This window comes from Podarcis melisellensis (assembly GCF_964234715.1).
Source record: "Podarcis melisellensis genome assembly, chromosome: Z".
NCBI classification, from domain to species: Eukaryota; Metazoa; Chordata; class Lepidosauria; order Squamata; family Lacertidae; genus Podarcis; species Podarcis melisellensis.
Window position 1 is genome coordinate 32687449 of NC_138547.1, and position 14520 is coordinate 32701968.

Sequence of the window (14520 nt, forward strand, 5' to 3'; positions counted from 1 at the left end):
AGCGGTACCTATTTATCTACTAGCACTTAAGAGTGCTTTTGAACTGCTAGGGGGGCAGGAGCTGGGACCGAATGACGGGAGCTCACCCTGCCGCGGGGATTCGAACTGCCGACCATATGATCGGCAAGTCCTAGGCACTGAGGTTTTACTCACAGCGCCACGCAAGGATTAAAACACAAGCCTCTATCGTTAAAAAACACAATAAAACAATCACATTAAAACATTACTAGTCTGCTGAGGCATCTCTTATTGGTATGGATGCCTTTATGGGTACCTATCGAAAACATTGAGCAGCCAGTTCAAGGTCATGTCGACGCAGAGGGGGACGTTCACCAGGATGCCTCTTTCTTCCTCGAGCCGCTCGTAAAGGGCGGTCAGACAGTGGATCACCTCCACCACATCCATCACATGGTCACTGGGCTGCAGCTCATGTTCGCTGAAGACCTCTAAGGCTGTTGGTAGCGTCACCAAGTCCACTGTGGCACCCAGAGAAAAGGTGGTCAGAAATGGAAGTGGGAGATGAGAAAACAAAAAACAAACCTGTTATAGATTTGCCACAGGAAGCAAGAAAGATCCCTCCCCACATGACAAAGATAATGAGGGCAAGATACAAAGTCTTTGAGTTTGAAAACAACTCAAGGCACACCAAAATGGCTTCACCCATGCTACCAACTAATAAAAAAGAGGCACCCTTTGCAATTGACAGTTGTTGCTAATTTCATTTCTGTACTGCCTTATATTTTTAGAGTGGGGGGCGGCTTCCTACTATAAAATATTTTGAGATGTGTTAACATCCCCACTGAAAGACTTAATGAATGGAATCCTCACAGGAAAGCAAATACCAACATCATGGGAAAATGTATATATTACACTAATCTCTAAACAAGAGCAGGATGTACTCCAGCTTAAAATATATAGGCCGATTTCCTTATTGAACAATGATTACAAGATATATGCAGCTAGTATAATGACAAAAAGAATGAGAGCAATTCTAAGAAATTTCATACATGAAGATCAAACAGGTTTCCTGCCATCGAGGCAGTTAAGAAATAACACTAGAAATATATTGAATATGACTGAACTCTTAAGAGAAGAAAAATGAAAAAGAAACAATTTTAATGTCCCTTGACACAGAAAAAGCATTTGAGAATTTTTCTTGATGAGAGTTATAGAAGTTATGGATTTTGGGACTGCACCAAAGGGCTAAAAGCCATATATATATATATAAAAAACTAGAGGTCCTGGCAATAAAAATATGAGAAGACACAGAAATAAGTGGAAAACAAATACTGCATGTTTGTGTGTGTTGTTCCTTCATGCATATTGTAGCTCCAGTTTATAGAATGTGAAAATTGTCCCTAATTAGGCAACACGGCTGGTACAAGAGGAAGAAGAGGAAGGAATTCTGGGGCTTACATCGCAAGGCCTTCTGTACACGGCGCAGTTTCATGGCTGTGCGATACGCAGAAAACTTGATGTTGTTCAGGTCAGCTGTAGATAAGGACAGAAAGAAAAATGAAACCACAGGCTGTCCTTTGCCAACTTGGTGTCCTCCACTAAGGTTGGCACTATTTCCTTGTCATTCTTGCTTTGCCAACTTCATGCACTGCAAGTGCTTTGAACCTCAACTCCCATCAGCTGCAGGTGACATACATAGTTTTCTTCCTCCACATTTTCCCCTCATAACTACCTTGTAGGTAAGGCTGGGAGACTGTGACTGGCTCAAGGTCACCCAAGGAGTTTCATAGCTGAGCAGGGAGTTGAACTCTGGTCATCCAGGTCTTAGTCCTACACTCTGACCACAACACCACAACTCTTGCGGTACATGTTACAAAATTGGAGCGAGAAGCATCCCCCTGTCCTTCACTTTATCCCAAAATGAGGGTGCTTCCAGCCTGTTGCTATTATTGAGTGGCATTTAACCACACAGGGGCAAATTCATGTTATGAAATAGTTGACAGGGAGGTCTTGCACAAACAAACTCTCCTCCCCAAAAGACCTGACATTTTACAATATGGAAATTGAAGAGGGAAATGCATTGGAAAGTGGGTGGATGACACTAGCTCCGGCACAATGTCAACTAACTCCACTGTCCAAGCAAAGCCACTTCCGCCCTTCAGAGGAGGTGGAGCTGAGGGCTTCATGGCCCTACCACATGCGCGGCAGCTGGGGAGGGGATTCCCGGCCGTGTCACCTCCTGGCCAGCCAATCGGCTAGCTCTGGGGGTGTGGCCTGCCGCCTGCCAGCTGTTCGTGGCCCTGTCCGAAGCCTGGGGAGGTGAGGACCTAAGGCACACCCCCAATCGTTGACCCTGGGGGAGTTCCTAGTTGATGTGCATCAGCAGGACTCCCCCTACTGGTGGTTAACCCTTCCCGTACTTCAAGCAGACGGGCTGAAGTCGGATATAGTCGGTTAGGACCAGTGCCTAAGCCAATACCGCTCATCACCTGTAACCAATAAAGTTGTGGTCTTATTTAGCCCATTAACCTTAATAATTGTGTCATGTGTCATTATTTCCACCGGGGACGGGGGCAGGGGGAGGAAACTTGCCACGCAAATCAGAATAAATAGCCAACATTATCTGATCTCCCTGCAAATAAATCCGGATGAATGCTCAAGTAATAGGAAGCACCCTGAGAAAGACATCACATTCAGTGCAGACGCTTCTCCCTCTCCTCCCACTTGCAGACTGTCTAGTGGTCCATAACAATAGTTGTGATGCAGACCTTGCAGGCTTTAAAGTCCTTCTTACCCAGTGTCTGGTATAACTCAGTCATCTTGGGGTGGTCCCAGCATGTTGTCTGAGCCTGGTGGCTGAAAAGATAAAGATGTTGAGAGGAATTCAGTAACAGGAAGTTACTTCTTCTTCTTCTTCTTCTTCTTCTTCTTCTTCTTCTTCTTATTATTATTATTATTATTATTATTATTATTACCCTGCCCTCCCCAGCCAAGACTCAGGGCAGCCAACACCAAGTATAAAAACAATTGATTAAAATACAACTTAAAGCAATATTAAAATACAACATTAAAATGCAGCCTCATTTCAGTAGAAACTCAAATCAAAAACTTTTTGGGGATGAAAACGTCAAATCTTCACCAAGGCCAACTATCCAGACTGGTCCTATGTGGGCCGGAAAAAAGCCAGGGAAGTCCCCAAATAGGAGTTCCATCACAGAAGGAAAAAGGAAAAAGAAAAAAGGGGAGGGAATCAAGTTGATTCTAAGCCAAAGGCCAGGCAGAACAACTCTGTCTTACAGGCCCTGCGGAAAGAAATCAGATCCTGCAGGGTCCTGGTCTCATGATGCAGAGTGTTCCACTAGGCCAGAGCCAATGTTGAAAAGGTTCTGGCTCTGGTTGAGGCTAATCTGACTTCCTTAAGGCCCGGGACCTCTAGGGTGTTGCTATACATATGTCCTCCGTGGGGCATACCAGGAGAGGCGGTCCCATAGGTACGAGGATCCTAGGCCGTGTATGTTTACATGTGTGTTCCACGTATAAATATATATTTTTTCAAGAGTTGTATACCGGTACAACTGTAGACATTTTGTCATGGATCAAAACCCCACACATACACTAAGTAGAAAAATGGAAGCATTGCCCCCCATGCCACCTCCCCACCTCTTATCTTCCAAACCTAACACTGCATGCAACAGTAATGTCTCACAACAAATGAAACTGATCTGTAGCAAACACATCTTGAAAAAACAGACAATGTACGTATTTTTTGTAAACTAAGAAATCTTTAATAAAAATTATATTTAAAACAAAACAAAACTGTAGACACCTTGTGTGATTTGGGATTGGGAGAAGGAATGTCCTGGAAAATCCCAGAGGATGTAGGTACGGATAAATAATTGTTTATGATGATGTGCAAATCACAGCAATGCCAGTCATGAAATAAAGCAATATGGCGGTTCAAACACGTGGGTGTCTTGGGGACCCCAGGCTCCCACAGTGTCCCACAGAGAACTTACAAATCATATTGACTGCAATGTGGGGGTAAGTGGTGGGTAAGATGCCTGAATATGTGGCAAGAAAAACTGAATACTGCTCTCAGTCACAAGGGATAGGACAAAACCAGAAACTCATTCAGATGCTGTTGCACACTCACTTGATGTAGTATGGGACCTTATTGGGAGAAATTGCTCGTTCCCAGGGGACTTGGACTGAGGCTGCAAGAGAAAAATAGAAAGAGGAGATAGACAGAAAAGGCTGATAAGCACTTTGCATGTGATTTGAATGTCCCAATTATTTACCAGCAACTACTTCTATTTTCTAATCCTCATACCTGGAAAAACACAGTTATGCAACAAAGTTTTACTCAGAATAGACCCATTGAAATTAATGGATCTAAGTTAATCATGTTCATTAATTGCAATGGATCTACTCTTAGTAGGATTTGCAATGGATTCAACCCAATATCCCTTCTTTTGGTTCCCATTTTTGCCTGTCTGGGCAAATATCTTACTAAAATATTGTTAGTGTGTTCAGCTCCTTTCCCAGGGTCACTAGAACAGGGATGGGGAAATATGTGGCCCGGAAGATGTTGCTGGACTCCCATCATCCTTGACCATTGGCCATAAGCTTGAGAAAGCAATAGATGGTGCAGCTATTGCAATGGAAATGAATGCATCACATATATTACAGGCAGTATAGCTTTTAATTATGGGCAACAAACAATGGGAAACAGTGGACTGAGTGGTGCTGATAATATCATCTTCAGCATGAGGACATTCCAGATGACTAGTTGTGCTTTCTCTCCAGATGGTCCATTCCATTCCACTTTTCTGTTCAAAATAAGCAAATAAATCATTGCCAGAAGAAAACTAGCACAACAGGAAGTGGGTGGGACTAAACATTTTCCCTTGATGAGCTAGGTTTTTTTTGTCCGTTTTTGTTTTTACTACTGCAGAGACTGTTTAAACATTAAAAATGGTATCGTCGAGGCTGGCCAAGGGTAAATATTTTAAAGCAATTAATTAATTAATTAATTATAGTAACTGTATTAAGCATAAAATGTTGTCCCCACATCAGATTGTTTTAGTCCCTTTGTCAAAGCTAAGGAAAGCTTTATTCAGGACTGTGGGAATGATAACTAGAAATGACAGCGACAACAGTCATAAAGGAAGTCCACAGGCAAGTTGTTGTTGTTTCTTTAAAAAAAGAAAATCTGGGCCCACTTGAAGTTTTGAAAATAAACCAAGCACATTTTAAAATCGTTTAGGGGGGTGAGACTTGTTTAACAAGCTTAGCAGTCTCAGGGCAAGTGAAGAGGCAGCATACACATCACATGACATCAAGTTTCAGTATTCACCCAGGCTATGAAACACATGTAGCCTAGCAATGAGTCAGTCTTGGGGCAATATCCAAACCCAGCTCAAGGATCTGTGGTAGGACCACCTCAAGGACAACCTCTGTGAGCAGAGCCCTTGGAATGCAGAAATGGCAAGAATGCTTGGGTGGCAAAAGGCATCAATTAGTCAGTTTTGGTCCTGCCTTGCTTTTCATAGAAAAGTGTTTTCTTTTTTAAAAAAATGTGGCGTATGTAATGCTTTGTTAAGTAAGCATCACTGAAGCTGGGCCTTAATGAACTTTGGAGGAGGAAAGAGATGAATAATAATAATAATAATAATAATAATAATAATAATAATAATAATAATAATGGTATCCTGACCACATGTTCTTATAATTCTATTGTCCTTTACTAATGCCTAATTACCAACTGTGTACACATGGCCGCTGACCACAAATTTGTACCAAGTTGTCCTGTTTTTGTTGTATAGGTTTACTTTATGAATAATAATAATAAAAACTGTTACAGAAATGGCACCATGCAGTTGCAGCCAGAAATGGCACTATGTATTCTACCTCCTCAAGATTCTTATCATCTCATTCAGCTGCACATGTGAAACATGCTAAGGAGAAGGGAGAACATCTCTTCCCCTCCAAAGTGACAATGCCTTTAGCTGTCTACGTACTTGAAAGGAAGTGCTGTGATCCTGGCCCAAAGTCTCGGTGGGCGTCCTGAAGGTGCTTCAGCCGGTCATTGATGGAGACCTATGCAGAGGTTGGAAATATTAAAGAAAATTGGGGGAGGGGAAACATATAGCATTTCAGCCTGTCCAGCACAGAACCCAGATGTGCCTCCTATCTTTACAGATTAGGCTATATTCCATCCACACAAACGTCATGAGGGTTCTACACAAACACTACCCTCCACCCAAGCAAGCAAGTATAAAGTTCTACACAAATATAAAATAGGGGACGTGGATTGCCACAAGTACATGTGGAAAGGACCTAGGGTTTTTAGTAGAGCCTAAAGCTTATCCTGAGTCAAGAGCAGGATGCAACAGCAAAAAAATGCTAATGCTATTCTAGGCTTCATCAACACAATATAGTGTCCTGAATACGATGGCTTGCTTGAGTTCCAGAAATTACTTTGGCTGTTGCGTGCATCTTGAAGTTGGGTAAAAATGGTAGCAAGTACTTTGCAACTTTTTTGAGGGAAAGAGGAGGGAACTATCCTCAAATTGCCATCCTAGCCAGCAGTTTTGTTACTATTTATGGCCCGGCTAAAATACGTTCGTTGTCATTTAACTCTTCACTTTCGTTTAGATTCTCACACACTGCATGTTGCATACCAGATATGATCCAAGCATTGCTTTTAAATAACCTGATTTCCTTGCAGTATAGTGTCCTGAACAAGGGAATTCATAGTCCCACTCTATTCTACCTTGATCAGACCACACATGGAGTACTGCATACACTTCTAGGCAACAATTTACAAATTATGGACACAAGCCATTCACCTGCAGAGCTTATAGCCAGGGCTGCTGCAATAAACAGCTGTGTAAGCCTAGGGGAGGCAGAGACACACAAGGGCATCAGAGGAGGGAGAGAAAGAGGCCAGTGTTGTCCACAGTACCCCTGACCATCATTCAAGGCACCCCAGGGTGCCACAGCACACTGGTTGAAAACCACTGTCTCAAAGGGTGACACATGAAGGATGGAGCAAGTTTTGTTTTCTCCAGAAGGCAGGATCCGAACCAATGGATTCAAGTTAAATGAAAGGAGATTCTGAGTAAACATCAGGGGTATCTTTCTTACAGTAAGAGCTGTTCAACAGAGGAACAGACTCCCATAAGAAGTGGTGGGCTTTCCTTTGGACGTTTTTAAGGAGAGGCTGGATGGCCTTCTGTCATGTATGATTCCTGCATTGCAGGGGATTAGTCGGGATGACCCATAGGGCTCCTTCCAACTCTACAAGGTTCTTGTGTCCCCTCCCTCACCTGCAGCTGTTTCCAACGTGTGTTGATCTGTTCCAGGGCACGAGAGTTCTCCATGGACAGATGCACATCGGAGATCGCCAACTGATGTGCAAGGTCATTCACAAGCTTCACTGCATCTTTCATGGGGGACAGCTCCTCTTTGAACAACTGGAGATCCATCCCATCCCAAAGGAAGAAGAAGTTGGAAAGAGTCAGAAAGAAGGAGAGAGAAGAAGATGAAGAAGAAAGCCAGCAACCAATGATCTTCGATTGTTTACAAATGGGGTTGAATGCACTCAACAACACATGATGACCCAACTCATGTTGGAAGTGGTGGAAGAAAGCAATCACAGACCTCTCAAGTTAGATAGGAAGGTTGTTCCACTCACAAGTCCCCTGTGGAGCACTTTTTAAGTGCCCAGCAGCTCTCTGGTTGTCAGATGTTGGGAACCACAGTTCTATGGTCTTGCTGAAGGACTGCACTTCATGGAACTGATAAAGTGGACTTTAACCCACAAAATCTTATGCCACAAATAAATTAGTTATGGTCTTAAAGTGTCACAAGATTCCTTGGTTGTTTTTGGCAACCTCAGTGTCTGCCCACTCCCTCCCTCCAGGCAGTGGCGAAGCTGCATGCTCCGGCACCGTGGGAGGAGAGCAGGCAGGGGCGGGGCTGGCACATGTCCCAGGGGCGGGACATGCCGCCCGCGGGGGTGTGGTGTGTATCCTGGGGGCGTGGCACCTGGTGCAGTGGGGAGGTGTGCGGCGCATGTCTGGGGGGCGGCATGTCTGGGGGTACCCCCCTCCCTGATGTTGCCAGATGCTCCCCCACCCACCCCCGTTCCTCTGCCAGTGCCTCCAGGTCATACCTTGGTGGCCTGGATGTGTTCTGGCAAAGAGTCGATGAAGAGATCTCCAATGGGCTCCCAAGTCTCCCTCACACTTTCAGCTTGGTTGAGGGTTGTGCTGAGCTCCTCCATGGTGCCCTTGATCTCCAGCAGCTGCTCCAAGGTCCGCTCGATGTGGCGGTGCTGGTCAACGCAGCGGGCAGTGAGCTTCTCCCACAGCTCACTGGCCACAGTGGCCTGTTTCCACACAAAACGACTGATGTTTTGGATCCGGTGTCTCGGGGAAACATCTAGAAACAGAGCAGGAAGACGACTGAGGGCAACTGATCTGGAGGTCAAGCATGAGGGTGGCAGCCCTGAGGAACTCAGAGAAGGGTAGAAGCAGAAAGGCAAACAGGTATAGGCACTTTGTATTGCAGTTAAATGTTATTAGCACAACATCACCCTGGTGTTTTGTGAGAGGGTGGTATATAAATACTTTTATGAATAAATAATAAATTGTGAAAAGGTGGGCTGGGGGGAGTTCAGAGGGCCTGCCTAAAGTTCCCTGTGCCTCTTGCCTACACCCAGTGTTTCCCAAATGTGGTTCTCCAGATGTTTTTTGGACTAGAACTCCCACCATCCGTACCTATCATACTGGGAAATAAAACACTTGCAGGCACGAGCGATTCCACAACACACCTCTTTAACCTGGTTTTTGATACTTGAGATGTATATTTTTAGGACCCAGCCTGCTTCTGTAATTTTATGTTGTTTTAAACTGTTTTTAACATTGCGTTTTAATTATTGTGGCCCACCCTGGAACCTGGGGTGAAGAGCAGGTAATGAATTGTAATACCAACAGCAATACTAATAGTAACATTGACTTCAGTCTGGTACCTCCCCGCCCCCCCACCCCAATTCTGAGCACCTGACTTCCTTAATTCCTTTGGGATGTCCCTGTCCATCCTATGTAGCTCATCATCACCATTTTAAAAGGGAATCTGTCCTTCGTGCAGCCTTCAAGACACCCATCTAGGAATGAGATTAACTTCTATTGTATCCTTCTGGAGGTCAGGAGTATGTTATCCTCCAAATGCGCTCATAGAGTATTCAGGGAAGGATTATGGGATCTGTCCATAGTGACAAAGAAGGTCAGTAGGTTAGCCTGGAAGCATAAAAGCCTTGTGCCAGTGAGCTAGCATTGCCTTTTGGTTTTTGCCCCAGCAGAACGAGAAGAGTTTGTTTGAAGGTGCAACGCGAGCGGACTGGGGGAGACAGCTAAAGTTATGTAGGACCGTAAACCTTTGCTGTCGGAATTGGAGTCCTCCACTTCTTCAAATGGATGCTGAGTGAGGAAGGCCTGAGCAGACTCCAGGACAGAGTAAATGTAGGGCCCCCGGGACTTCACCTCTTCCATAAATGCCTGTGCCAAAGAGAGAGAAGCAGGAAAGATTAAGTGAGCGGCAATGTTGTGTTTCCCGGGCACATAACACCACCCCTTCCAGTGCAAGGATTTGGGGTACCCTCAGGAATGTCACCCTTAGTGGGGTGCCTCCAGCCTGAAAGAGGTGGGAGTTCAAAGTGGGGTGAGCTTACAATTCTCTTAGGCTGCCTTGGATTTTTTTGGCACTCTGTGCAAAGTGGCAATGGTAGCGTAGTTCAGAGAGGGAGGCCCCCTCTGCTGGTCTCGGGGGCCCTGGCAAATGCCCAGCCTTGCCAATCTTGCAGCACACTCAGCCGACACATGGCATAGGACAGGGGAGCTTATGTGCATAGCTGTCAACTTTCAGATTTGAAAATAAGGGATCAGCAGCCTCGAAAATAAGGGATCAGCAGCATCACCTGTCTCGGGGACAGTCTATGGGATATCTCACAATCTGGGATAGCAGCAGGAAGCAGCGGGAAATGGCGATGGAATAAGGGAAATTCCCGCAAGAAAAGGGAAGGTTGACAGCTATACTTACGTATTTCCAAAGCTCTGCCACAGATAAGGTGTCTGCTTAACCATTGCCAAAAAGAGAGGACAAAATGGATCTACATACGATAATTTACATGTACAGATGCATATTTAGAGAGGAATATTATAAAAGAGAACTTAAGTCCACCTCACCATAGCAGACAAGGCCCTTGCAATTGAAGCCCCCTGCTCTCACTTCTTGGGGTTATCTATCTTTTAATTAGACTTGGAGGAGACAGCCCTTCAATACAGAGCACTCCTTCAAATAAAATTAGTTGGATAGTGCATGGAAACAGGGTCTTTTCCATGGTGAGCACCTGATTGTGGAGGGTGATTTTTTTGCAGGTTGGTTTAATTTGCAGAAGGTGACTTGAGGGCCTGTTAAGGTATAGGGCCCTCACTGCAGCAGCCCCAGCCAGCATGGCTACCGTGTGTCTGGGATGATGGGCTGTAGCCCAGCAGCATAATAAGAGTCCCACTGGATCAGACCAAAGGCCCATCTAGTCCTGCAGCCCAGCAGATGCTCATGGGATGCCCACTTCAGAGGCATATTATTTCCTCTTATCCTGGTAGAGGTAGTTTGCAGACATTGTGCCTAATAACCTTTAGCAGCTTTATTCTCTCCCCCCCCCCCTAATGCCATGCTATGCCCTCTGGGACACTTACCGCATGCCTCTCCTTCTCTTGCTGAACCAAGAGGACGTCCCCACGGAGTGGCAGCTGGGCGGAGAGCTCCTCATCTTTTTGGCCGAGCCAGTCTATGATCTCCTGCAAGGGAATCTGCAGCTTGCTGCTGTGGTCTGAGAAGGCTTCCAAGCGAGCCCTGAGGAAATGAAGGTGGGAAGCAGGCAAAGAACAATGAGACCACAGAGATGGGGAGCGAAGTATTTGAAGCAGAATGCTGAGAGGGTGACAAATGAAACCATCTTGCAAGTATGTGTTTTGGATACTCAGAATTAAACCCTTCCCTTGTCCATTGGCTGATGTCACAAGTGATGTCAACGGACATCACTATGGCTTGAGAAAAATGGCTTCGTGACCTCCTACTTCTCCCCCCGCCCCGCATTGGCTGTGAGAGATAATTCTCCCTCACACAGCCAATGCTTGCAAAATGCAGGCTTCTTCCTTCCTCTCCCCTTCAGCTAATGTGGGATAGGGAGAAAAAAACCTGCATTTTGCAAGCACCAAGCATAGGGCTAGCAACACCCTTTGCACAGCAGTTCCTAAGCGTCCAACAGATTTTTGACAGGTGGGCAGGACAACCTGTCTACTAGCTGTGTGACATCAAAACGACATTGTGTGATTGACAGGTAGGATGCCCCATCTGCTTGCCAAAGTTGGTTCGCAAGGTCCAGACCAGAGCCACAACGGTTTCCTATCCCTGCACTGTCTATTCTCACCCATGGAGATTTCAACTTTGGCTTCAGTATCTGTCAGACTGGCTTCTGTAAGCAAAAGGAAAACAAGGCGCTTTGCCACGCATCTCCCAGCATCTCACCGAAGGCTGTGCGATTTCTTTTTAATCTCATTCCAGCAGAGATTCATCTCAAGAGGCATCTGTGGCCCAATGGCACCATTCAGAGGCTTTTGGCTCACACAGGCTGGTGCAGCACCATCTTGGGGTGTTTTAACCTGAGCATAAACACAGAAAGCAGGAAACTCTATTATCAAATGAGGAGAAAAAGCACTTGGTACCCACATGACAAGGGAGCGCAGTAAATTTTTATCCTATTGCTCCTCTTCTTTCCTTGTTGGGGAACAATTGTGTGGGAAGGGATGCATAGAAGGTGTTCTAAAAATCTATGATTAATACTGGGTGCTGCTTTATAAAAGGCATTTTAGTTTATTAACCACCTGATTTTTAGTTACTCAACTGCTTTTCTTTTGTATGTACAGTATCATGAAAAACAAGAGGGAAAAAAAGGGGGGGAATCATCTTTGTTTTGTTTTTGCTTCATTAACCAATTTCATTAAGAAATTTTTAAAAGCTCACAATAAAAAAAAATAGTGTGACAGCACTTGCTGTCATGAGTATTCATGGATGTTTGATTCTTATTTATCAGCGATAGTTGGGGTTTTTCAATCAGTACATATTAGGGAAGGAGAAGATGTTAACAGTAAACATGCACCAGATCCAATCACTATGATACAACTTAAATAGTCATAGCTTCCCCCAAAGAATCCTGGGAGCTGTAGTTTGTTAAGTGTACTGAGAGTTTGTTAGGTGACTACCTATCCCCCTGACAGAGCTACAATGCCCAGAGTAATTTAACTATCCACCCCTTTTTTCAAGGAACATGTAGCTTTCTGAGGGGAATAGGGGGTTGCTTAACAACTCCCAATACCTGTAACAAACTACACTTCCAAGAAGTGGCTGATAGGTGTGGTAAATCTGCCAATCACCCATTGCCACCACCCTTTTGAGTAATACCCCTCCCCACCCTCTCACTATATATAAGGGTCTGGTGACTTCTGTTTCAGTGTATCCGAAGAAGTGTGCATGCACACAAAAAGCTCATACAAATAACAAACTTAGTTGGTCTCTAAGGTGCTACTGGAAGGAATTTTTAAATTTTTGTCTGAGTGTGTATTTCTGTAAACTCTGGAGTTCCCTGTCTAGCCTCCTGATACCTCCCTCTTGGGCATGAGTGGTGCCATAAAATCACAGCTGGCTTTCTCATAAGGAACCACTAGAGGGCAGAACTTGGCTGGGCTGGTCACTAACAAACTCCTGCTTTTGCTCTGTTCCGCCTCCTGCATCACAAGGATGGTTTTTGACTTGTCTTATGAGGTCTAACTTTAAAAAAAAAATGGACTAGAATCTTGGTGGCAGAGTGGTACCTCAGGTTAAGAACTTAATTTGTTCTGGAGGTCTGTTCTTAACCTGAAGCACCACTTTAGCTGATGGGGCCTCCTGCTGCCGCTGCGCCGCTGCTGCACGATTTCTGTTCTCATCATGAGGTAAAGTTCTTAACCTGAGGTACTATTTCTGGGTTAGTGGAGTCTGTAACCTGAAGCGTATGTAACCTGAAGCGTATTGTAACCCAAGGTACCACTGTATACCAATAGTCTTTTCATGGCAGGAAAGCATAGCCTGGATCTCTTAATACATAAGCCATAGCTATTGGGCTTAAGTGATTCTAAGCATACAAATTTATTTAGGATGCAAGAAATACTTTACTAGATTGGACCAAGCTCTGCACAATACAACATTCCTTGCAAGAATTTAAGCAACCACAGATAGAGAACATCCCTACATCAGCAGTACAATGACAGCCCACAATCTAACAGAAAATTTTCCCTACACTTTTTAACTTCCCATGGTAAAATGCCCTCCTCCAACCAACTATGCCAAAGTTGGGGAACTTCTGGTTTGCTGGTTGAACTTGAACCGCCAGGGGTTCAAATCTGGCCCACGAACCATGGCAACCTGGCTCCTCACACAATAGCATATCAGGAGCATTAAAATGTACGCCTAACTGTGTATTGGGGCAAGGGAAAGCAGGCTTCTGCTGATTGGAATGAGAGCCAAAGCCTGCTTGGGAACCACTGTATAGTATAAGGGATTTGGGCAGGTAGGCAGGATATCATAGCATCATGTGGCTGGTGATATCCAATCTGATATCCAATCTGATTGGTGATGCCCATCTGATCCTGTTGACATGCAGGGATGGAGCCAGATAAGGATCTGGTCCATAGAGTCAAAAAGGTTCCCCACACCTGAACTGGGCAATGGGAATGGGACCCATAACATGTGCTATCTCCCAGTGTCATCAGTGAGAGCTTTCCATTTATTCTGAACAAGAGGCATCAGGCAGGTGCATTTCAACTGGCAGGGACAAGGGTGAAAACTCACTCCTCTGAGTCCTAATCCTGTTTCCAAACAACAACAACAACAACAACAACAGTAGTAGTAGTAGTTACACTGCACTCAATTACATTATAAAAGCCACAAAAGAGTCTAGCCCTGTGCCATCTTAAAAGACTTACATAGTGCAGGACTTTGGAGCTCAGACATCATGGCCAGACTTTTCCCTTCCTCTCCCCACCCCCACCCCCCATTTTGTTTAACTTCCAGCCTGAAGAAGAGTTAAGAAAACTCAGAAGTTGGCTTTCTGTTTGGTGGCATTTTAATCAATACACAGGACCAGTGCTTTTTCTCTCTCTAAAAAAATGTTTAGGGGTACTCTCATTTTCCTACTCATATTGATATACTGCTCCTCAATGAGGCCAAACTTAGATTCACAAAATGTTTAGGGGTATGCATACCCCCACATAGAGGGACGCGGGTGGCACTGTGGGTTAAACCACAGAGCCTAGGACTTGCCGATCAGAAGGTCAGCAGTTCAACTCCCCATGATGACTCCCTGCTTCTGCCAACCTAGCAGTTCAAAAGCACGTCAAAGTGCAAGGAGATAAATAGGTACCGCTCCGGTGGGAAGGTAAATGGTGTTTCCGTGCGCTG

The 14520-nt window shown here is 44.8% G+C and overlaps 1 protein-coding gene across 6 annotated transcripts in view; it reads right to left on the reverse strand.

Moving 5' to 3' along the window:
• Positions 1 to 14520, reverse strand: part of DRP2 (dystrophin related protein 2) — a 52564-nt gene that overhangs the window by 18822 nt on the left and 19222 nt on the right. For all 6 annotated transcript variants that reach the window (XM_081896861.1, XM_081896860.1, XM_081896857.1 and 3 more), the window contains 10 exons: positions 11554 to 11687; positions 10722 to 10878; positions 9401 to 9521; positions 8138 to 8406; positions 7290 to 7436; positions 5979 to 6057; positions 4112 to 4172; positions 2753 to 2814; positions 1417 to 1491; positions 275 to 476 (listed from right to left, as the gene is read on the reverse strand). In XM_081896861.1, coding sequence (XP_081752987.1) covers positions 275 to 476; positions 1417 to 1491; positions 2753 to 2814; positions 4112 to 4172; positions 5979 to 6057; positions 7290 to 7436; positions 8138 to 8406; positions 9401 to 9521; positions 10722 to 10878; positions 11554 to 11612 — 1232 coding nt within the window. In that variant the 5' untranslated portion in view covers positions 11613 to 11687. The remainder of the gene's footprint in view (positions 1 to 274; positions 477 to 1416; positions 1492 to 2752; positions 2815 to 4111; positions 4173 to 5978; positions 6058 to 7289; positions 7437 to 8137; positions 8407 to 9400; positions 9522 to 10721; positions 10879 to 11553; positions 11688 to 14520) is intronic.